The 25,215-nt window shown below is 40.9% G+C and overlaps 2 protein-coding genes across 13 annotated transcripts in view; one reads left to right on the top strand and one right to left on the bottom strand.

Moving 5' to 3' along the window:
* Nucleotides 1–5,319, top strand: part of ATF7I (activating transcription factor 7 interacting protein) — a 135,038-nt gene extending 129,719 nt beyond the window's left edge. For all 12 annotated transcript variants that reach the window (XM_011741760.2, XM_011741717.2, XM_071072174.1 and 9 more), the window contains one exon: nucleotides 39–5,319. In XM_011741760.2, the coding sequence (XP_011740062.2) occupies nucleotides 39–458 (420 nt within the window). In that variant the 3' untranslated portion in view covers nucleotides 459–5,319. The remainder of the gene's footprint in view (nucleotides 1–38) is intronic.
* Nucleotides 5,320–6,032: 713 nt separating this feature from the next.
* LOC105481910 (phospholipase B domain containing 1) overlaps nucleotides 6,033–25,215 on the bottom strand; it is a 67,719-nt gene continuing 48,536 nt past the window's right edge. The window contains exons 7-11 of the mRNA XM_011741703.3: nucleotides 14,235–14,435; nucleotides 13,984–14,124; nucleotides 9,504–9,689; nucleotides 8,730–8,836; nucleotides 6,033–6,318 (exon numbers count right to left, since the gene is read on the bottom strand). Coding sequence (XP_011740005.1) covers nucleotides 6,136–6,318; nucleotides 8,730–8,836; nucleotides 9,504–9,689; nucleotides 13,984–14,124; nucleotides 14,235–14,435 — 818 coding nt within the window. The 3' untranslated portion in view covers nucleotides 6,033–6,135. The remainder of the gene's footprint in view (nucleotides 6,319–8,729; nucleotides 8,837–9,503; nucleotides 9,690–13,983; nucleotides 14,125–14,234; nucleotides 14,436–25,215) is intronic.

The raw sequence follows: 25,215 nt of genomic DNA, 5'->3' as shown, positions 1-25,215 counted from the left end.
TTGCGATCATTATAAATCAGTGTGACTTGTTTTTTTAGGAGCCGCCACGCCCTGTGCACCCAGCACCCTTACCAGAAGCTCCACAACCACAGCGTGTGCCCCCAGAAGCTGCCAGCACATCTCTGCCTCAGAAGCCACACTTGAAGTTAGCACGAGTTCAGAGTCAAAATGGCATAGTACTGTCATGGAGTGTCCTGGAGGTGGATCGAAGCTGTGCCACTGTTGATAGCTACCATCTCTATGCTTACCATGAGGAACCTAGTGCCACCGTGCCCTCACAATGGAAAAAGATAGGGGAAGTCAAGGCACTTCCCTTGCCCATGGCATGTACTCTCACCCAGTTTGTATCTGGTAGCAAATACTACTTTGCAGTACGAGCCAAGGATATTTATGGACGTTTTGGGCCTTTCTGTGATCCTCAGTCAACAGATGTGATCTCTTCCACCCAGAGCAGTTAAACCTTGGAGCCTTTATATTTTCCTCTTTTAAAATTTCCACCTTTTGGTCTTGTTTTTAATCTTGTGCATGATACCCCATGTAAAATCCACCTTGTGCAAGATTTCTTGGACAGATGTGTGTATACACTACATTTGTTTATAAACAGAAGCAAAATAAACTCAGCCCACAAAGCTAGAATCTTTTCCTGGACAGTTTAGGCTTTGGGGTTTGGAAATGTAAATGTGTACCTTGCTTTAGTTTTGAGGCTGGGGAATATGTGTGGGTGTTTATGTGTGTTTTTCCCTATGTATGTGTTACTGCATTGGAGTCTCCCATTTTTATTCTCAAATTTACCTCTTAAAGTACGAAGTAGTAGATCAAAGGATCTGAGATGTGTAACTGGCATGACTCTGCTTTTAAAGGATCTGTAGGATCATTTTAGTTAAATGGTTTAAACAGAATCAAAACAAAACCCAAAGAAATGAATTAAAAACAAAATGGCTAAATAGTTTAAAATAGGTTGATTCGAACACAGGAAAGGATCTATTTGTTGTTTCTTTTGTCTGGTCTCCTAAGTTGTTAATTAGGTTAAAAAAGATCTGCAATGGCCCCCTCCCTTTCCTGATCTGGCTTTTACATTTATTTTGTGCCTTAAAGATTAACTACAAAAATAAACATGGCCAAAAATAAATAAATAAACATGGCCATATGTCCATGGTTGCTTACTCTTCCCTTGCAGCCTTTTTACCCTTGATTTCTTGCACACCTCCTCAAGTAATTTTTTTTTTTTTTTTTTTTTTTAGATGGAGTTTCGCTCTTGTTGCCCAGGCTGGAGTGCAGTGGCACAGTCTCAGCTCACTGCAACCTCCGCCTCCTCGGTTCAAGCAATTCTCCTGTCTCAGCCCGAGAGTAGCTGGGATTACAGGTGCCCGTCACCATGCCCGGCTAATTTTTGTATTTTTAGTAGAGATGGGGTTTCACCATGTTGGCCAGGCTGGTCTCAAACTCCTGACCTTAGGTGATCCACCTGCCTCGGCCTCCCAAAGTGCTGGGATTACTGTTGTGAGCCACCGTGCCCAGCCTACTCAAGTGATTTTTAAACCAAGGTGTGTGTGTGTACATGGAGGTGTTTGTACACACACGCACACATGCGCATGCACAGTCTCATCTTAGCTGGGCATGGTGATGGCATCACATTTAACTCCAAAAATTTGATGTGCTATTTTCTTCTAAAACTGTAGATGCTTTTATTTTTGGTCACTATTTAACTTTGTGTAAAGTGGACCAAGAGAAAACCATATTGTGGAAGAAAATTTTTCACAGGTTTTAGTATCCGTGTTGCACACTGTGTTAGAGATTATGAAAATGATTCTAGTTCAGTTTATCACCCAAAGCTATCACCCAATACTAATTCCTTAGTATTCTTTCAAATGAAGCAAATAGAAAGATTCACAATATAGAATGAGCTAAAATATCAAGGAGAAAGTTTCATTTCCTCTTTATTCTCACAGCGTCCTTCCTGTTTTAACCTTTTAACTTTGTTTTGATGGTGCCAAGTTGAGTCTGATGTACCCATTGTTAGCTTTGGATAGAATTTAAAGTATATCCCAAAATTAGCCGGGCATGTTGGTGCATGCCTGTAACCCCAGCTGCTCAGGAGGCAAGGAGAATCGCTTGAACCCGGGAGGCAGAGGTTGCAATGAGCTGAGATTGCACCGTTGCACTTCAGCCTGGGAGACAAGAGCGAAACTCTGTCTCAAAAAAAAAGAATTTAAAGTATATTCTTTGAGGTCATTTTATGTAACAATTAGATATAACCTCCTGTGTATCTCTCTGTTCCTCTTCAAAGTTACTAAAATTCAACTTAGGTCATGGATTTTTAATATGAGGGGCAGCTGTACTGGTTTCAGGTAGGTGTTTTGAGTGTAGATAGTTTAGGACTGGAGGGCTGGGTTAAGTTTTAGGAGTGAGAATGTACTTGAGAATATTTTGAAAGGAATTTATGAAGTTTGTGAAATAACTTACAAGTCCTCTTCCTTTGCAATATTTGAATTCCATTTTTCTACCTTCTCAAAATAGTCATTCATTTTTCCTAGAATTGCAGGAGGGAGCTCTCTCTTTTATTAATGTTGTTTGTTTGCAACTTTGATGGCTTATAACAGGAAGTTTTCTAGTTGTAAAGAAAACTCTTTAGAGACTTTTGACTGGTCAGTATACTATCATCTGAGGTGTAAGATTTGATTCATGATGAAGAAAGCCTATAGATTGCCAAAAAATTAATGCTCCAAATCTCCTTTCACTCTCAGAAAATGAGACCACAAAGGAGTATGCTATAAATCAAATTTGCCAACCAACTATGTAGATATTACTCATTCTAGGACTAATGATGATGGTAAAGAAGTTGCCATTGTTATGGCAACGAAAATTTTAAAAGGAAGGAGTCGGTGATCTTCTAGATGTATATGAACACCTGTCTATATCTGCATGTGTATGTTTTGACCTGCAGTGGTTGCAGTGTTGATTATGTGTTCAAGATTATTCCTGTCTACAAAATTGAAGGCCCTTGTTCAAATTGTTCTTTATTGGGTGTTTTTATGGTCACGTGGTTACAATTTTCTTACATAACCTACAAAAGGTTCTCTTGATGAACATTTTTATTTATATTTACTAATTTTTTTTAAAAAGCTTTCATAGCATTATTTAATCAAATGAAGAAAGCCCAGTAGAATTTTTAAAAAAAATCATTATCCTAGCCTATATTATGTTTTCTGTCAAAGGAAAACAAATTCTCAAATAGCAGTTCTAAAAATAGATTTACCAAAGTAAAATAATTACTTAAAATGTTTTATTCCAGTTGGAAGGAAGGTACAGGGAGAGATCGCAATTATTTAGGGGAAAAGTATATTTATTATAAGATGGTGTACTCAAATTAGCCTACCATGGCACGTAGGGGCAGCAGCTATATTAGATTTACTAGAGGTGCTAGGTTAGAACACTAGGTTTTTATTGAGGCAGGTTTTAATATTGATAGATGCTTTTTGTTTGGTTTGCTGCTTCTGGGAGAGAGAATGGAGGACTTAAGTAGTAAGTAGCTACTGATAACAGACTTTCTAGTAGCAGTTTCCACTCCGCGGTTAACTTTTTAGTTTCATAGTATCTTTTCACAAAGTATTACAAATAAGCTAGATTCTCCCATTTTGGGAATGCAAGTTTTACTACATTTTTAGCCTGGCAATATTTGTGTAGGTATTGCCTTATTGGAAATTCTGGAAACCTGATACTGCAACCTGCAATGTAGGATGTTTGTATGGCATTTAAAGATAACGGTGATGTTTATTATTCTATACTTTGCATTCTGTGAGAGTAATTTTCACTGTCTTAAGTGTGAGTAAGCCTCTTCTAAAAATCCTGTTCTTGTCAAGAAATTTATAAATCACATACAAAGACATCTGTTGTTAACAGTTAATTTTATGAGGTAACTATATCCTTCTATTTCTCTGGATTCATTTTTTAAAAATATGCAGAATACTGCATACTGTTTAAGATAGTATATACATTTATGAGAGAAGTGGAGAGCTTTCTTCCTTGAAAAGTCGGTATTTGTGGAGATATCATTTGCCTCACAGAGAGGTGTTCCCCACTCCCATCCCCATTGCCAGATGATAAATACTTTGAAAAAGTGACCTAAAACAGCTTAAATCTTAGGTGCATCTATCTGCAGACCTCCTTAAGTAGGCTGCGTCTTACAGTTCTCTTACTGCATTGGGTAAGTGTTAACTTTGTTGTTTGTTCTTTTGCTTTAAATATTCTCCAAATTACCATTTATGCAACAAGGTCAGGGTTAATACTGCATGGTATTCATTTATCTTGTTTCATGAACTTTCCAGTACTGTACAAGGTTAACAAAGTAATGCCTGTGGTATCCTCATCTCTCACTTTTTTACACTGTGATCTTAGCACAGTAAGGTACTGCAAAGACCTTCCTTCCAAATGTTCTCCCTGACTTTGCTTCTTGGGCCAATTCAGTATCCTCAACATCCTATGATTTTGTTGTTTTATCACTGACCTGTGGTTGGCCTGTTTTATCCTAATTTCCAGAAAAATCAAGTCCTAGTATTTGCAATATCAAATAACTGTCTAAAACCAATGTGTGATTCTACCTTCCTTATTATTTTTACTGGGCAAATGCCCTATTTTTTTTTTTTTTTTAAACTTTTGGGACACACACACAAATCAGCAATTCTCATGAAGCGTTTGTCGGCGTGGCAGACTTGTCTAATTCCTGAAACTCATTCATCCCCTTGAGCCAGCCAATGGGGAGGAATAGGATAATGCAAACACATGTTTTGTTTTCTCATTTTCAAATAATTTACCATGTTAAACTTTTCTTTGTTTTTTATTTGTAGAGTCAGCTAAGTACCCATATTTAAATGCTGTCTTTATCATTTTTTTGAGGTTTTTGTCTGTTTCTTTGTTCTGTTTTTGTAAATAAGGTAACTGGGCAATCAAACACCTTTTGGGGATTCTGGCTTTAGTATTTTATCAGCCATTTCAAAATTAAATATAAAAATCCTTTGTAAGTAACTTGCATCCTAATTTTTCTTTATTGCAGTTGAAAGTGTAAATAATAAGACAATATAAGTAAGACCTTCCTAATGTCTAATACAAACTGGGCTGTAGCAAGTGGCCCTATTTTTATTAGGGTTTTGAAGGTTTGTATGTGTGTGTGTGTGTGTGTGTGTGTGTGCGCGTGTGTGTGTTTTTCTTTTTTAAATGTATAGTAGAGTGGTGTCTGTATAAGTGTTAACTGTAGTGGGGTTTTGTCCAGCAAGCCTGAAATTTATACTTTGAAATAAAACTACTGGGTTTTTAACATTCTGAGTACTCTGTTTAATTCTGGTTATTCACCCTTGTGGCTTTTTTCTTTCTTTTTTAAGAATCTTCCGCCTTGTTTAAAGTCACCCATTACATACTATGTGGTGTGGCTTATTTAACCTACTTCGCAATTCCATGGCACTCAGATCACATGTAACTCTCCAACTTTGAAAGAAAGTTGCTATGCAGGGTTGCTGCCAGCTTGTATAGGTGCTTTTGGCTTATAGGAGGCAACAGTAAGGTTTACTATATTGTATGCCTAACCTACACCACAAAAGGACTCAACTGATGCCTGTTAATGTGACCTGAAAAATCACTACAATCACTAACTACTACTAGAGGTTCCTTTGAAAACGAAGCTCCAGCGTCCCCTAGGGTTTTGTCATTAGGCATATTCATCCAGGGAAACAGGAAAGAGCATAGGAGGAGTACAGATTCTTATGGGCCGGGCATTTGTCTCAGGTTCCAGTGGCTAGAATTGTCATGTGGCACAACTATCTGAGGGACACTGGGAGATGTGGTCTGTGTGAGCAGGCATGAAAGGAGAATATGAATTCTGCTGAATGAAGGAGCAGTTTCTGCCATACCCTCTTGTGTATTAGCATGTATACTGAAGCTTAGTGTTATTTATATATATAACATTTCTTCTACAGTGCTCTACCTTATAGCAAGTGCTTGCTGTAAAAACAACAAAGTCAGTGGAAAACGAAAGTGACAAATGAATTTAATATATTTTATTGCATAATTCTGATGGGAAAAACATAGCTAAAATAGTGCCTTTGGTTTCTTATTTACAGCCTTCTAGTCTGTCATCTCCCTCCTTCATTTCATGTCACGTTTCAAAATTGGTTTCATGGTAATAAAATCAAAGTTGTAGACCTCTGGCATGCCCTGATGTAGAGTTTTGTTGAAACGGTTCCAGTGAAAAACAGGGAGGCCACCTTGTACTGTGGGGCCACTTATGGCATAGGATGTGTACTGAGATGCTAGGTAGATATCTGCCACCTGGAAAGAGAGAGGAGGAGGACATTTTAGAAAAATCATTTGGCAAAAAATTAAACCCATGGCCTTTCCCACTCCCCCAACTACCAAAGTCATAATATGAGCTTTTTTTTTTTTTGAGACGGAGTTTCGCTCTTGTTGCCCAGGCAGGAGTGCAGTGGCACAATGTCGGCTCACTGCAACCTCTGCCTCCCAGGTTCAGCAGAGATGGGGTTTTGCCTTGTTGGTCAAGCTGGTCTCGAACTCCTGATCTCAGGTGATCCACCTGCCTCAGCCTCCCAAAGTGCTGGGATTACAGGCATGAGCCACTGCGCCAGGCTGCCTTCTTTAAAACAAAATTTTCTTGCCATTTTTCACACTGTCTTTGTATGATGTAGTCTTCTGTATACATTTGGCATCAAATGTCAATCAACTAGAAGTGTGTGAAATGAACAATGTAGCCAAAAGCAAGCTATGAAGTCAGATTACTCATTCAGAATTCTAGCTCCAAAGCTCATTTAAAGATCACTTAACCCCTCTATGAGTCAGTGTTCTCCTTTGTAAAAAGGGCTGATAACCCTACTTCATAGAGTTGGCATGAGGATTAATGCAAGCCATGCTCAAAGCAATGCCTAGAATAGATGAAGTCCTCAGAAAAAGTTGTTATTAATCAGGGTGGTAACGAGTCTTTTTTTTTTTTTTTTTTTTTTTTTGGAGACGGAGTCTTGCTCTGTCGCCCAGGCTGGAGTGCAGTGGCCGCATCTCAGCTCACTGCAAGCTCCGCCTCCCGGGTCTATGCCATTCTCCTGCCTCAGCCTCCCGAGTAGCTGGGACTACAGGCGCCCGCCACCTCACCCAGCTAGTTTTTTGTATTTTTTAGTAGAGACGGGGTTTCACCGTATTTAGCCAGGCTGGTCTCGATCTCCTGACCTTGTGATCCGCCCGTCTCGGCCTCCCAAAGTGCTGGGATTACAGGCTTGAGCCACCGCGCCCGGCCTAACGAGTCTTAAAGTAGATGGAGCTCACTGTCAAAAATTGAGGGCCATGGTTCTCAAAAACACCTAACCACTGACTAGCAGTGGATCCTAATCTTAGAGGGGAAAGAGAATCTCTTCTGATTTTCCCCATAAAGAGAGAAATTATATTTTTAAAGAATATCCTTCAACAGAAACTTTTTGATAAAAACAATTGTAGGCCTCTGTCTCCAGAAGTGAGATTTGGTAGAGGGAAGCTTGGCTTGAGTTCTCCCAGGCAAGGCAGCACAGGTGATTTTCTTGGTGTATTCTGTGATAGATACAAACTTCACACATTTGACTGAATGTTTGCAAATACCATTTTAAAAAAGGAACACAAAAACATTCATAAGGGTTTCATCTGTGCCAGCTTCTCTACATCTACCTTTTTTTTTTTTTTAATGTTAACATTGAGAATCATTACGGTTAAAAGCTTTGCCTTCATCACATAGCTAAAAAGAAGGTTGAGCTGGAACTCAAGATACTTTAAAGCATTTCCTGTTTAGGTATTAGGCTGATAGAGAATAATGTATAACTGGGGTCAGCATTCCTATAATTTTTGGAGCCAAAGACCGAATACACAGTTTACCCTGACGGGTTTCTTCCAGAATTTAGGACAGGTGGTGAAATGAAAAGACACACCCAAGCCAAGACTGCAAAAGGATGTAGTAGCATAATCTGCCAACCAAATGCCTCATACCCTCAGACATCCCAAATCCAGTGGTGAGCAGGTAAATTTTTAACAACCATCTTTCTGAGGAAAAAAGTTCCTGATTTCCATAATGTAAATACTTTCACTTGACTGGTTTCAAACTATCAACATGATGTCAACTAACAATTGGTTCCTGCCTGTCTATGAGCTGGCTTTAGCACACCACTGCAAACCTACTTATTACTTATATTTTGAGACACATTACAGCATTTATCAATTCTAACGTTGTGAAAAACCTCTGTGCTTTAGGCATCTTGTCCAAACTTGCTCCTTCGGCTAAATTCGATTCATGTTTAACATGGAATCACACTGCTTGAATAATATGTTCTTTGGACTTTGGGCCAGTTTGGTAAAACTTAAGACAACAATATCGTCATTATGGCTGTACACATTTACAAATAACACTGTTCTAAACATTTTACAGAGATGAAAGGCTTATTCTTCAGAACACCGTATGAGGTAAGTACTGTTATATCCATTTTACAGATGAAGAAACAGAGACATGATGGAATTATGTGATTTACTACTAAATGGCAGAGCAGCGACTTGAAGTTAGATAATAGGACCTACCACCAGAATCTCTGAAAGAGCTGATTCCTGGGTTGAGTTTATGGTTAGAGCCATTACTGTGCTTCCTGCCTGTGCAACTTTGCCTTTGGAGAGGCCTGTGTACTGGTGGGAATTACATTCAAAAGCCAATAGCATGTTACCTTCGTGTCATAACAACCTCCGGGACTTGGGTTAGGTGAGTTCAGGTCCTCACGGCAGCAGATGGTATTACAGGGGTCACCCTTACTGTAAGGATCCTTCTTATAATCTAGGAAACAGAGAGAGATGGGGAAGAGAGTGAGTATTGGCTATTCGAAGACACTTCTCCACAGTAAGGTTTTGGGGCCTGTTAAAGCCTAGATAATCAGAGAGTGTACCCCCACAGGCCTCAGCCCAGCCTGCTTCCAGGATAGACATCTGCCTTGGCTTGTGAGGAAGGAGTAAGTCCTTGGCCCCAGGCCCAGCCTGCTCTTAAGAACCTTACACAGTGAAAAATGGATGGGAGAGAGAACCAGATAAATGCATCAGTTGTTTGACTTTGATGCTGTTCATAAAAAAAGAAATACAAATTTGACTTTGATGCTGTTCATAAAAAAAAATGAGGTATTTATGAACAATTTTTGTTTTATTAGCTGCTGTTATCCTTGGAAAGAAACTTGTGTTTGGAGAAAAATTTTAAATAACCCTGTATGAGTTATTTCTTCTGTGTCTTACAGATGACTTTTTTCAATTACAAAATGTATAGACTCTTCTCTTTCATTTTATAAAGGAGGCCAAAGCTCTATTATTGAGTATAAAATGTATAATATTAGTTAAATACTTAAATAACTTCTTGTAATTCCTTCTAGTACAGAGATGATAAACTTACATGGATTCTTTATCCATAGGGAAGAAAGGAGTTTTGAAGAATGATTCTTGAGAAATATGCTACGTACTGTTGTATCGCATGATATATTTCATGGATGCCACATCAGTCACTTTCCCTTGGTCACGCCGGAAGATTTTGGCTCGTGGCGCTAAATCATAAGAGTAGTCCAAGCCCAGCTTCTGAACTAACAGTGGATAGCCACTCCAGTTGTAGATCTTTTCATGGAAAGGAATATTGTAGGAGGGCCAATATCCTGATTTGGAATGGAAGGGAAGTAAGGGAGGGATTGACAGGGAAGGAGACAGAAAAGGAGAGAGAGCAAAAGAAATGTTATCCATGTTCATTTATTTTGAAAATGGGCACAGGTGTTTCATTACAAAATAAGGTATAGAAAATAAAGCTTTTTGCATGCGAACCCTGGCAGCCAAACAGCCTTTTAAATTTCCTAAATCAGCACACCTCTAGATTATTTCATTAGGGGAAGAAGAGCATCAGAATTCTCTGGTTTTCACCCAAAATTATTAATCTCTAAGCCAAAAAATAACCATATTCTTTATAGAGCAAAATAAAGTATAATGCAAGGCGATCTGGGGAGCTCATCTAAGTGGATTTAGTTACTGAAATGCCAAGAAATGGCTGTTCACAATATGGCCCTATAAAGGAAGATGTCAAATGGTAATCACGATGTAGTGGAAGAACATAGCACTGGGAATAGAAAGCCTGAATTCTAGGCTCAGGGCTTAAGAAGTAGGTCTTAGGCAACTTCATTTGTTTTGTTTTGTTTTGTTTCTGTTTTTTTGAAAGACGTCAGTGGGGAGGGAGAGGAGAAGTCCGTAATGTGAGGGGATTGGGGATGATCTTGTAGGTTACATTAGGTTTTAATTCCTTTGACTCTAAACATTTATAAAGGCTCAGCTTCATTCAAAGCTTCATAGTGTGTGAAGGCCACATAGCCTACTAGTCACTGAGCACCAAATACGTGACACAGCTCTCTCTGGTAAAAGCAGAATTTCAGAAACATCCTAGATTACACTGGTCTGGGTTATTGCCTACAGAACAGTCAAGGACTGTCTCCACCATTCAGGGTTCTCTCCCACCTCCACATTCTCTCCTGGCCCTTGTCTGCCTTTCTCCTTTGTATTGTTGTACAGGACCTCCTCTTTAGGGGTGAGGTTACTGAGACAAAAAGTAAATGATAAGACATTCAGCCTTGCTAATTCTGAGAGCCAGCATCAGAAGAACTGAGATATGGATGACATTGAAATTACAGAAGAAAAACAGATTTGTTGCTAAAACATATCTAGGTTATATAGACTCAGGAATTCGATTGCCTGGATTTGAAGCCTGGTTCTGCCATTATTAAGTATGTGACCTTGAACAAATTGCTTATCCTCCTCTGTGCCTCAGTTTCTTCATCTTCATTAAGTATTCAGCATTAAGCATCTTCATAAGCATAAGCATGAAATGCATTCAGATGGAGTGCTTAATTATAGTATCTAATACTTGGTAAACATTAGATTATTATTATATTTCTCTTTGTGAAAACAGCTCAAATGAATAATGAAAATGTCTGCTTTATACTTCACATTTCATGAAGCTTCATGATTTAAAACAGAGCAACTTGGCCTGGTGCAGTGACTGACGCCTGTAATCCCAGCACTTTGGGAGGCTGAAGCAGGTGGATTGCTTGAGTTCTTAAGTTCAAGACCAGGCTGGACAATATGGCAAGACCCTGCCTCTTTAATAAAATATGAAAAAAATAGCCAGGCATCGGGGTGCACAACTGTGGTCCCAGCGACTCGGGAGGCTGAGGCCCGAGAACCGCTTGAACCCGAGAGGCGAAGGTTGCAGGGAGCCGAGATCACGCAGCTGCCCTCTAGCCTGGATGACAAAGCGAGACCCTGTCTCAAAATAAAAAAATAAAATAGGGCGACTTGTTTAATCTCACAACAACCTGATGATGTGTAAGTATTATCATCCCTTTTTTGAACAGAAGAAACAGAGTTTCAGAGAGGTCAGATGTCTTCCTTGCCTCACAAAACTTGACTGAATACAGGCCTTCTAACTAAAACATCCAGGGCTTCTATCACCATACCACAGTTGCTTAAATATGCTAGGAGGTGTGCCCACCCCCCACCCCGACCCCCCCGCCTTTTTAATGGCTATATGATATCATTTATTTGTTTGGGCAAAACACGTTTCTTTCTGAGCTTTTCTTTACTCACAGTAAAATGGTAACAATAACACTTATGTGGTAGTATGTTACAAACATCAAACAAGAGAACTTAAGTAAAAGGCCCAGAAGAGTGTCTACAATGCAGTAGGTACTCTGAATTTAATTCTCTGTTCTTCTCTCCTCTGGCAAAAAAAAAAAAAAAAAAAAAAAAAAATACAGACAGATCATCATCAACTCTTTTTAGTCTTAGGGAGTTTCAAGGGGTCTAGCAATGGGACTGCAGAGAACCAAGTCTACCATTCTGTTAGCAACTGTCCAAAGAAGAAAAGACTACTTTAGCAAGCATCTCTCTCTTGAGGCCTGCTATTATTTTCAGGCTCTTAGGAGCTGGAGGGACCAGCTGGGTTATCTGTTTTGAACTGCTCTGTGCTAACCAGTAACCACCTAATGATTTCACTTCTTGGATGGATTTTCCTAACAAGCAAAGAAGGTAGGTCCACTGCTTGGTAGTATATGAACTGCTTGGCAATGAAAACTCCCACCTTAAAAATTGGTGTTATGCATAAGTCTTAGTGCATTTAGTTGGTGTGAACCATTCTCCACTGATGAGGCCCACTCTAGGCATCATTACAAAGTCAATTTGGGGACCTGGAAAACGGAGGACCAGGTCCTGATCCCTAGGGTCAAAACTTTATCTCTGTTCTGTCTCTATTCATCTGCCAGCTGATCTGTTGCAATAGTCTCCTAACTAGTCTATTTTCTTCCCACCCAGTCTACTCTTCCTTCTCCTAACTAGTCTCCTTTCTTCCCACCCAGTCTACTCTTCCTTCTCCTAACTAGTCTCCTTTCTTCCCACCCAGTCTACTCTTCCTTCTCCTAACTAGTCTCCTTTCTTCCCACCCAGTCTACTCTCCCTTGTCAGGAACTCCCAATTTCTAAAACATAAAGGCTGAACTGCCCAATAGGATTTTTAAGGCTAACATTTTCTCTCAATCTATCTACTTGTCTTAATTGATTCTCATGACCGTCCTGTGAAATTGTAGAGGAAGTTCTTGGGAGCCAGATGAGTCTCAGAATTTAGGATTTTTCAGACTTTAGAACAACCATGGAGTGCGTGGATTATGTGACATTACAGTCTCTTTGGGAAACACCTCATAATCAAAGATGTTGATATTTCTGTAGCCTAATGTATACATGGGGTCTCTAAGAAGAAATAAAGACAATTTAAAAAAACAGGCTGGGCACAGCAATTTGGAAGACCGAAGCAGATGGATCACCTGAGGTCAGGAGTTCAAGACCAACCTGGTCAACATGGTGAAACCCTGTCTCTACTAAAAACACATAAAAACTTAGCCGGGTGTGGTGGCACATGCCTGTAGTCCCAGCTACTCAGAAGGCTGAGATAGGAGAATCGCTTGAACCCGAAAGGCAGAGGTTGCAGTGAGCCAAGATTGCACCACTGCACTCCAGCCTGGGTGACAGAGCAACACTCCATCTGAAGAAAAATTAAAATTAAAATTAAAAACAACTAAAAGTTTCCTTCTGGCAGTTTTGCTGCCAAATGAGTTCAGATCAGGTCATATCTTGCTACCAAGTGAGCCAGCTACCAAATCAAAACAAAACACAAGAAACAAAATAATAATTTGTGGTTTTACAGTTTTAGAATTTTAAAATTACAAATACCTGGTTGTGGACCTATATCACGATTCAGTTTTATAGATGAGGAAAGTGAGGCTTGGAGAGATTCAATGATTTGCCTGAGATTTTAAGGAACTGAGATTTGAATGAAGGCAGTGAGCCTCCTGGCTTCAAATGACTGGACTCCTTCTTGCCCACCAGAAGTGCCTTCTCTGACCCCACCCACTAACAGCCACGTTCTCTTTAGGTTCACCACCGGCCTAGGGACACCAGACCTGATGACAGCTCTTCCCATCCTGAGCTCCTGCAGCTGCTTTGAGCACTTTGCTTCCCTACTAGACTCCTGAGTCCTTCGAGGTCAGGGACTCTGCATCCTTGCTTTTCTGGTCCCTGGGCCACAGTGGCACTCCATAAATATTTGCTGAATTGAACTTAAAGCTTTAACCGGGAATACAGGAGAAAAGGTAATACTAGAACCATGAGGAATCACAGGGCCATGAATGCCTGATTTGCATCCCAATCTGCACATTGTCCTGCAAGAGTCTGTGACGTAGGTTTACCTGTTGTGCTAAACCTGGTCATTCTCCCCCAGTGTAACTGGCAGTGGCATCCCCATCCTGTCTTCCTCCCCATGCCCTCCCCCACCACACATTCACACATCGTGCATTCCCCTACCATATATGAACTCACACATACTCGTCAGGTTTTCAGACTTAGGACATGAAGAAAGTACCTCTCCGTAGAACATCAGTTTGTTCGGAATATTCTACATATGTAGGAATTTGCTCCACAATGTACAGAGTGCCTTTGTCAAGGCTGTGGTTCAGCTTTACCTTCTTCAGGTCCAGAACCATGTATTGATTGTTATAGGTGCCTGAAATATCAGCAGACGTGAAGACGGGACATAGGTATGACTTTACTGGTTAACAAGCCCAAATTGAAATATATGTCTGTGCCTAACAGTTATTCTGCAGGGTCACTTACCAGAGTTGTATTTTGAAAAGATGTCTGCCCACCTCTTGCCACTATCTGCCATCATATTGGCCACACGGACTCTTTGCCATGCCAGGAGAGACTCAGGTATTATCTGCTTTAGCAGGGTTTTATTATACACACTGTTTGTGGTCTGCAGCAGTATCAATCCACTGCTAAGAATGTAAAAGTCATCCAGAGACTCCAAAAACCCTGCAGAAAAGACAAATATACACATCAGCCTATGTATATATGGAACAGTGAACCATCATTATTAGCAAAGAGCTTTACATACACATGCATTTTGCAAGGCGTGTCAGTTATGACTATCCTTGACCTGCAGTTGCCTCCCCCAGCTCTGGCTCACCTCTGTGGTAGTCACCCAACTGCCGCTTACAGAGGTGCCAATAGACCTCCACCCCTGGATTCTCCATTGAAAATTTATTTTATGATTTGAAATTTAAAAAATGTTAAATCCAGAACATTGCAAGTTTCCAGAATGATAAACAGATGTAGATCCCAACTTGCTAGGATTTCGCAGGAGAACTTTTAATTAGGGAGGGGATTAGCAGCGTTCATTAGTAGGATATAAATGCCTTTTTTTCTTCTCTTCTACTTTCCCATATTTTTCAAATTTTGTATAAGTCTACTTTTTTTTTTTTTTTTTTTTTGAGACACAGTCTGACTCTGTCACCCAGGCTGAAGTGTGGTGGCATGATCTCAGCTCACTGCAACCTCACCTCCTGGGTTCAAGCGATTCTTGTGCCTCAGCCTCCGGATAGCTGGGATTACAGGTGTGCACCACCATGCCTGGTTGATTTTTGTATTTTTAGTAGAGACCGGGTTTCACCATGTTGGCCAGGCTGGTCTCAAACTCCTGACCTCAAGTGATTCACCCGCCTTGTGTGGGCCACCACACGTGGCTAAGTCTATGTAATTTTTATACATGGAAAAACATCTACATTTAGAAAAGAAAAGATGGTTTTGAAACTCGGTCATTGACACTCTTCGTCAATGCTTTTTTATAAATGTTAGAGGCAACACAGGAAAATCAGTGAAGCCACAGTCTTTTCTGAAGACCTATTTTGTCGTTTACACTGGGATGAGTATGGAAAGGACAGAATATCAGACGCAGCTGTAATAAAAAGAGAGGATATATTGTCATCAGTAACAGTAATGGAACAACTGTCAGTGTTAAAGAAGAGTCAGAAAAGGACCCCAGTGGTAGAGTTAGAAGGGGCCAGAGTGGTAAGTTCCTTTGGTGCATCCTGCCGAAGGGGATTAATGCCCTTACAAAATAGTCCAGAGAGAACTAGCTAGCCCCTTCCACTATGTGAGGTCACAGAGAGAAGGCGCTGTCTATGAGAAACAGACCCTCATTAGACACTGAGTCTTCCAGTCCCTTCATCTTGGGCTTCTCAGCCTCCAGAACTGTGAGCAATAAAATTTCTTTTTTTTTTTTTTCTTTTTTTCTTTTTTGAGACGGAGTCTCGCTCTGTCGCCCAGGCTGGAGTGCAGTGGCCGGATCTCAGCTCACTGCAAGCTCCGCCTCCCAGGTTTACGCCATTCTCCTGCCTCAGCCTCCCGAGTAGCTGGGACTACAGGCGCCCGCCACCTCACCCGGCTAGTTTTTTTTTTTTTTTTTTTTTTGTATTTTTCAGTAGAGACGGGGTTTCACCGTGTTAGCCAGGATGGTCTCGATCTCCTGACCTCGTGATCCGCCCGTCTCAGCCTCCCAAAGTGCTGGGATTACAGGCTTGAGCCACCACGCCCAGCTATAAAATTTCTATAGTTTATAAATTACCTAGTCTGAGGTGTTTTGTCATAGTAGTCAGAATGGACTGAGATAGTCTCAAATTTCTATCATTATTTTTTACCACTTTTATCATTTTTGCCATATCTGAGATCTAAACTATCATTTAGTTAATATTTTTATTTTTTGACAAGTAAAAATTATATAAATTTATGTTATACAAAATGATATTTTGATATCCGACAAGTAAATATTGCATATATTTTGGTATACAAAATGACATTCTGATATATGTATATACATTGTCAATGGCTAAATCAAGCTATTAACATATGCACTACTTAATATCTTTCTTCAAATTAACTCTCTTTTCAAACTTAAAATACTTACCCTTGTCACTTACCATAATGTCTAAGAAACTATGGACTTAAATGTTTTTGTTTTTTCCCAAAGAAATACATTGAAACAAATACATTTCTACTAACGTGCAAAAAATATTTGTCCACATACCACCTCAAATCACCCCACCACCCTATGCATGCTATTGCACATCTATTCTAGCCTAGTTTGGAATAAGTAAGGTGGGGTCAAAGAAAGGGGTCACTTGAAGCCGGAGGTAAGAGCATGGATTGGGAGTCAGAGGGCCTAATTTTAGTTCCCTGCTTGCCTCTAATGAATTTGACAATTCTCATTTTGCCTCTCTGTTCCTTATTTCTTTCCTCTGATAACCTGGGACTAAGTGATGTCACTCAGCTCTAACAATCTGATTTTAATTTCTTGAAATTCCTTGAGTAGGAAAGTTACACGATGAGAGGACTGTCCAACTAACCCTTAATGAGCCTCTACAAGGCTGCCGTTAAGCTATAGAGAGGTTTGTGTAAATTAGAGAAAGTTGCACACTCCAAGTGGTACAAGGCTTAAAGGTGCCCTTGAATGAAATTTTAATGGTCACCTCTCTAGAAAGACGTGACCTGGGCAAGGATATATGGCTTGGCAGAGTGTAAAATGGATTTCATTCATCTCTTGGGCTGGGATCATTTTTCAGTGCTCAAACTGTACAACCATACCTGGCAGCCTTGAGAAAGCTCCCTGGTAGAAAATCCCTGTAGGGTAGAATGCTGTATTTCTGGAATGACAATTTTGCTAATTCACTCCTTACTGTAGCAGTCTCTCTGGACACAAGAGGGCAGGCGTTCTTTAATATATGTAGGTGATTGAATATTACAAGTACTAATGTTTTAAGGAGTCATCTTTCCTTTAAAGGCAAGATTCTTTATGAAAGTGACAGGAAGATGGAAATATATAGGCTATCTAGAATTCTAGAGCAAAGAAAATGACTGGCCTGCAAAAACTATAGTCGAGGAGGCTAATTCTATAGTTTAGAGTTTAAGATGATAAAGAAAAGGCCCAGAGATGAGACAAAGTTCTGATACATTACCTTTTAAAAAAAAAAGCACATTTTTTTGACTATATACAATTATAATCTTTTAAATTTTTTTTTTTTTTTTTTTTTGAGACAGGGTCTCCCTATGTTGCCCAGCTGGTCTCAAACTCTTGAGTTCAAGGGATCCTCCTGCCTTGGCCTCCCAAAGTGCTGGGATTACAGGTACGAGCCACCACATCTAACTAAAATTATGATCTTGCTCTCATCTGTCATTGGTAGCTTTGGAAGGCAGATTGAGATCAGGAGAAAATGAAACACTCCAGTGTTTTATGAATGCCAGCCTAAGAATAATATTTCATGGTAAGCTTCTCACTGAATTTAATTAAGAAATAAATAGAAATTCTTTCAGTTAATAAATCATATTTCAAGACTTAAGAAAAAAAAAACACTGAATTACAGAAATAAACAGTAACCACTATGTAGTCAGGCAAATGGCAACAACGGTTACTCAACACACACCATGGAACAAACACATTAGAAACAATTATGATGGTTGACTCATGGGGAGTTGCATGTTGAGACAGGGTGGAGTTGAAGGAAATCATCTTATGACCAGTTAGTCAAGAAAAGTATGAAAAATAAGGTGGGATTTCTGGAAAGGTAAAAGGGAGGAAGCATCCTGAGTTACGTGGGGAAGATGATCCAGACAGGTCTGATCTGGCAGAAGATATCAGTGTCCTGGGATGGTGCCAATGAGGAGACAAAAAATCAAAGAAAGGTACTGAAAAAAAAAAAAAAAAAAAACCCAGAAATTAAGTGCTGCAAGATCCATTTATAATTCTTTAGAATACGTGCCGGAATTCTGCTATTTCTTTTCTTTTCTTAGTTCTACCTTTTAAAAGCAAAGGACATGAATTTTGGTCTGTACCAAATATAGGTTGTATTTATATGCTTCAGCTTTATGAGCAAAGTACCTCGATTAAAGAGGTAACATGACATTAATAGAAGTAATTATAGAACATTAAAAATGTTTACAACATATATTTATTAAATAGGCAATTTTATAGATTATGGAGACTTGACTGAAATTTTCCTGGAGCCTATTCTTTTATCTTCATTTGTACCTACTTTCAAGTACATGCACTTAATATTTAAAGAGGCTAAGCTGGCTCACGCCTGTAATCCCAGCGCTTTGGGAGATCGAGGTGGGTGGTGGATCATTTGAGGTCAGGAGTTCAAGATCAGCCTGACCAACATGGGGAAACCCCATCTCTACTAAAAATACACACACACACACACACAAATTAGCCGGCGGTGGTGGCACATGCCTGTAGTCCCAACTACTTGGGAGGCTGAGGCACGAGAATTGCGTGAACCCAGGAGGTGGAGGTTGAACTGGCCGCTGCACTCCAGCCTGGGCAACAGACTCCGTCTCAAAAATCAAAAACAAGGCCAGGCACAGTGGCTCACGCCTGTAATCTCAGCACTTTGGGAGGCTGAGGCGGGTGGATCACGAGGCCAGGAATTTGAGACCAGCCTGACCAACAGGGTGAAACCCCATCTCTACTAAAAATACAAAAATTAGCCGGGCATGGTGGCGCGTGCCTGTAATCCCAGCTACTCAAGAGGCGGAGGCAGTGAGTCGCTTGAACCTGGGAGGCGGAGGTTGCAGTGAGCCGAGATCGCGCCATTGCACTCTAGCCGGGGCAACAACAGCGAAACTCCGTCTCAAAACAACAACAACAACAAAAAACAAACAACAGCAACAACGACAACAAAAAGGGCTAAGCAAAAATTTTGCCGCTTAGACCACAAGGGCTGCCATAGTCTCACAGACAGGATGGACTATGGATTCAGTATGCTGGGATGGTCTAGGGTGCTTGTTACAAATGCCCCAGCCCAGATCAATGAAATAGGAATTTCTATGGATAACACTGCATTTTTAGCAAGCTCCACAGGAAAAACTGGGGAACATCTAAGTTTAAGAAGTATGTATACGTGTATGGGGGAGGTGATAGCATACCTGTATATAGTGAAAAGTAGGAACACACCATGTTTGGGGAAACACACTAAGTGCATCCCAGAAAGCCTCACTTATAGATCATTAAGCTTGAAGCCTCCGCCTTATGGGGATCATCATTACTGGGATCCTCAATTAAAAGTCCTTTGAGGCCAGGCAAGGTGGTTTATGCCTGTAATCCCAGTACTTTGGCAGGCCGTGGAGGGCGGATCGCCTGAGGTCAGGAGTTCAAGATCAGCCTGGCCAGCATGGCAAAACCCTGTCTCTACTAAAAATACAAAAATTAGCAGGGCGTGGTGGCATACGCCTGTAGTCCCAGCTACTCGGGAGGCTGAGACACAAGAATTGCTTGAACCTGGGAGGCAGAGGTTGCAGTGAGCTGAGATGGCGCCATTCCACTCCAGCATGGGCGACTGAGTGAGACTCCGTCTCAAAAAAAAGTACTTTAAATAGGTTCCATCTTTTGTTCCCACGCAGAAGCTCCACCCACCAGGCATGGCAGGAAATCCTTTGAGTTCACTGCTCTTTTCGTTTTTTGTTTGTGTTTTTGTTTTGAGACAGGTCATGCTCTGTCACTCAGGCTGGATGCAGTGGCGGGATCAAGTCTCAGGGCAGCTTCAAACCACCTGGCCTCCTGAGTAGCTGGGGCTGCAGGCATCCACCACCACACCTGGCTAAATTTTTTAATTTTTTTGTAGAGACAGGGGTCTTGCTATGTTGCACAGCCTGGTCTCAAACTCCTGGGCTCAAGCAATCCTCCTGCCTGGGCCTCTTAAAAAGTGCTGGGATTACAGGTGTGAGCCACCACACCCAGCTGGCTCTTATAGTTTTAGCCATTTAATTTAAATCTGAATCATTTCTAAAAAAAAAAAAAAAAAAAGAAATGAATATTTATAGTTGGATAGATTGCCTTTGCACTCAGTCCTCAACCACTGAATTGTGTGACCTTGACCTGTTTGACTATTTAACTTCGCCGACTATTTAACTGTTTATTTTAAAAATGCAGACAAAATACCCTCCTTGAGGTTTTTTATGGAAGGTAGAATTTGTAAAAATCAGTATAATTTGCCTCTTCACTGCATTAACGTGCTACAGACTCAGACTGTTTTGTGTAAAGTATGTCAAAGAACTGCACTTTGTCTAAAGAGAAGTTTGATGTTTTGTATGCTTGTTAAGAAAATACAGTGCTAGAAATTAATGGTGGACAGCTGATTTTAAAAATACCCTTCTTGTTAGGTTTTTATGAACATTAAATGACATAATAAAAACAAAATGTTGGTCCGGCACCGTGGCTCATGCCTGTAATTCCGGCACTTTGGGTGGCTGCAGCAGGTGGATCACTTGAGGCCAGGAGTTTGAGACCAGCCTGGCCAACATGTTGAAACCACGTCTCTACTAAAAACACAAAAATTAGCCAGGCGTGGTCACACACGCCTGTAATCCCAGCTACTCGGGAGCTGAGGCATGAGAATCGCTTGAACCTGGGAGGCAGAAGTTGCAGTGAGCCAAGATCACACCACTGCACGCCATCCTGGGTGACCAAGTGAGACCCTGTCTGAGAAAGCAAAACCCCACAAACAAACAAAAACAAAATGTTTAGCATAGTGTCAGGGACAGAGCTGGGTACGTGGTAGGGGCTAAACACATATTCAGGTTTTTTGTTTTCCTTTCTATTTAATAACAAGTTGAACACAAGCTTATAGTAATTTATTTAAAATTTAAATTCTGCCTCATTCCCATAAAACTAGTCAGGTCCCATTCATGTTATGTATCATCTGGTTACTACAAAGGATTCTCTTCAAGTAACAAGTCCTGTGCTGAACACGTAGGTTTTGCATCTGAAGTCCCTTGTTTACAATTCCTGAACATCTTAGACTCCTGTTCTCAAATCCAGGGTATGAAAGGGAGGGCAGGATGAATAGAAAGCAAGTTACAATAGGAAGTGTGATCTCTTAGGCAGTCCCCACCTCCTCCTTGTTTTATTGCCCATCTTTCTTTCCTACAGTTCCTACCATGTCCACATCAAAGCGGACATCATCTATCTCCTTCCTTTCTGATTTTCCTCTAATCCTTCTTTCTTCCTTCTTTTCTACTTCCTTCCATAAATATTTATTCAATGATTATAATATGCAAGGCTCTGTGCTCCTCCAGGGACACAGGCATGAATACAGAATATGGGCTCTGAAGAAATTATGCACAGGGTACCTAGGAAGCTCAAAGGCGAGATGACTTACTCGTCCTGAAGGTTAGTAAAACCATCTAAAAGGAGCTCTTGTGCTACTCCTTGTTAATATGAGAAGCGCTAGGGTATTATGTATTACCTGGCCAAAATAAATAAATAAATAAATAAATAAATAAATAAATAAATAAAAAGGTGGTATCAAGGGTGAGTATTCCAATAATAGCAGCATGATAAAATTGAGTGATTTTCCCACAAATAATCATTATAAAACTGTATCAAATTATTTAAAGCAATGATCTGAAGGTACTAGGAATGACCAAAGGCAGGGAGAAACAGAACGTTAGTACAGCATTGGTTAAGCTGGAGTATGAGGCTTCCTTGCCTGCATGTATTCCTAAACCCCTGATATGAACTGAATTCTGTTTCCTCGAAATTCATATGTTGAAGTCTTAACCCCCAGTACCTGAAAATAGACTATATTTGGATACAGAGCATTAAAAAGGTAATTAAGGTCAACTGAGGTCTTATGGGCAAACTCTAATTCAACATGACCTGTGTCCTTATAAGAAGAGGAAGTGGGCCGGGCGCAGTGGCTCACGCCTGTAATCCCAGCACTTTGGGAGGCCAAGGCAGGTGGATCACGAGGTAAGGAGATCAAGACCATCCTGGCTAACGGTGAAACCCCATCTTTACAAAAAATTAGCCAGGTGTAGTGGCACACACCTGTAGTTCCAGCTACTTGGGAGGCTGAGGCCGGAGAATCACCTGAACCTGGGAGGCGGAGGTTGCAGTGAGCTGGGATCATGCCACTGCACTCCAGCCTGGGTGACAGAGTGAGACTCCATCTCAAAAAATAAAAAAATAAAAACATAAATAAGAAAAAAACAGGAAGTGATGTCAGGTATATGCACGCACAGAGAAAAGGCCGTGTGAGAACATAGTGAGAGGGTGGCCATCTGTAAGTCAAAGAGATAAACCAAACCTGTCAATATCTTGATCTCGGACTCTTAGCCTCTAAAACTGGGAGAATAATTAATTTCTGGTTGTTTAAGCCACCCAGTCTTTGTCATGGCAGCCTTAGCAAACTAATATATAGCCCATACCCAACTTTAGCTATGGAAAACTACAGTCATTCTGGCTTGAAATGGCGAGGCCAAAGTCTAGTGTTGCAGAACAGCTGAGAATTTAAGAGGAAAATTTTGGGAGCAAGAGAACTACAAGAGCAGAGATTCAAAATCTGAATATGAACTCTGTCCAGTTCCCTGACTGACCACTAACTGTGCATGAATGTGGGAAACGCCAGGGAGCCCAGGGTAAAAATACAAAGAAATGAGAAGGTTTTCCCTTGTAAGACAGAATTGCTCTAGAAGTGAGATAGGTGAGTTTGCTGCAACTTAATATTGCCAGGGTTCCCAACTCATATGCAGCTCAAATTCCTCAAGCTGTCAGAGGACAAAGGTAAGAACTGGAAAACCAAATCCGAATATAGGGGAAACCTGAGGATCAAGGAAATCACAAAGAGAGTTAGCTCTATAATACGAATATGAGCTGCCAACATCTTTCACTGGCTGCTAAATTACACAGATGCAGGAGCAACCTCCAGAGGACCAGGTTGAAGCAGCAGCTGGAAGTAAGCAACACTGAGGAAGGACATTCGTTGCTGCACACCATACAGGTGACATACGTTGACATTTGAATGCAAGCAAAATAATTACCTGTTAAAAACAAAAAGTAAAACAAGTGACTTCAGCAAGATGTCTGACTAGAGGTGTCTAACATTCATTTCCCTACAAAAAAAAGAACCAAAATGATGAATAAACAACTATATTTTGACTAGAGTACCCAAAGGAGAACACTAAAGTGTTCCAAAGGAGTACAATAAGGGAGTTGCAGAGACCCAGTGGAGCATGGAGACTTGGGATGGCTGCATAAAAAAAAGAGTGAAACGTTCTGCATTTGCCACTCCGTCTTCCCAGTCAGGATTGGTATGAAACCAGGAGGCAGTCTCCCTATGGAGAAAAGGTGAGCAGGAGAACTCCCAGCAATCTCCACTGCAAACACCTAGTCTTTGCTGCTTGAGAATTCTGCAGTTTTCACAAGCCGTGAACCCATTCTGGGGAGCTGCCTGGCATTCACATGGCTGTATTATAAAGAATGAGCCCACTGTGCCATCTTCTCCTCTGTGATCTAAGCTGCTGAGGCACAGCACCATCTTGAGACCGGCGCCACTACTGCAGTGCACTGTGCTCTGGAGGACCAGTAACCACTGTTTGTTTCTCCCCATCCTGAGGCTCTGCTGCAAGTACACTGTGCTTCTAAACAGTAGCACACCACTCACCAGTCGAGCAGCTACTGTTTCCTATCCACCTATCCATGCTGCCTATCTGTTCCTATCCATGCTGCCTAGGAGGCTCTCCATCTTCCCCATCCCTGTGGCTGCAGCACCTCAACCTCAATTACTCAGAGCATAGGCCCAGTGAAACAGCCATAACCTTGGTGCCTGAGCCCATGTGCTGTCCTGATCCCCAAGGAACAGATGATCCTACCCAGCAGGGAGGCCACACCTTACCCTGAAGGAGCAGTCCCTATGTACTTGTGTATAACAGCCTGGCACTCCTGCCCCCAGAGGAGAGACTGTGTCTAATCCTATTGGAGTAGGCCTTGTGCACCCATGGTGCATGAAACAACCTGGCACCCCTGCCACCAGCAGAAAGGCCATGCATATGACTTGACAGAGCTGCCATACAAACTCCTGCAGGCTAGGATGCCACTGAGGCATCCATAGAAATTGCTAACATTGACTACAGCTGAAAAAACTGCATGGTGACTACACTCCTGCATCCACCTGGAACCAAAGCCAATGCACCCTACACAACTGACACCTTTGGACACATCTGCAGGCAAAAATCTTTCCTTATGATAACAACTCTATAAAACTGGAAGAGGCATCCATTCTATCAGATGCCCAGACATCAATGCAGGGACACAAGAAATATGAAAAAGCAAGAAAATATGACACCACCAAAAAAACACAATAACTCTCCAATAACTAAAGAAATGGCAATTTACTAATTGCATAAAAAACATTTTAAATATGATCTTAAGGAAAATCAGTGAGATTCAAGAGAATATAGATAGGCAATTTGATAAAATCAGAAAAGCAATTCATGATATGAATAAAAAATTCAACAGAGATATCATTTAAAAAAATCTCTTGGAGCTGAAGACTTTAATGAATGAAAGACAAAATATAATAGAAACTTCCAACAGCAGACTACACCAAGCAGAATAAAGAATTTCTGAACTGAAGACAGCTCTTCATTTGAAGAATGAAGAAAGCCTATGAGACCTATGAGACACCTTTCAGTAAACACATTTTCACACTATAGAAACTTGAGGCTGGGCGCGGTGGCTCACGCCTGTAATCCCAGCACTTTGGGAGGCTGAGGTGGGCAGATCACGAGGTCAGGAGATCAAGACCATCCTGGCTAATACGGTGAAACCCCATCTCTACTAAAAATACCAAAAATTAGCCAGGCACAGTGGTGGGCGCCTATAGTCCCAGCTACTGGGGAGGCTGAGGCAGGAGAATGGCATGAACCCGGGAGGTGGAGCTTGCAGTGAGCCGAGATTGCGCTACTCTGCCACTGCACT

Source organism: Macaca nemestrina, chromosome 10, assembly GCF_043159975.1.
Source record: "Macaca nemestrina isolate mMacNem1 chromosome 10, mMacNem.hap1, whole genome shotgun sequence".
In the NCBI taxonomy this organism is placed as follows: Eukaryota; Metazoa; Chordata; class Mammalia; order Primates; family Cercopithecidae; genus Macaca; species Macaca nemestrina.
This window is presented reverse-complemented; position numbering and strand designations above follow the sequence as displayed.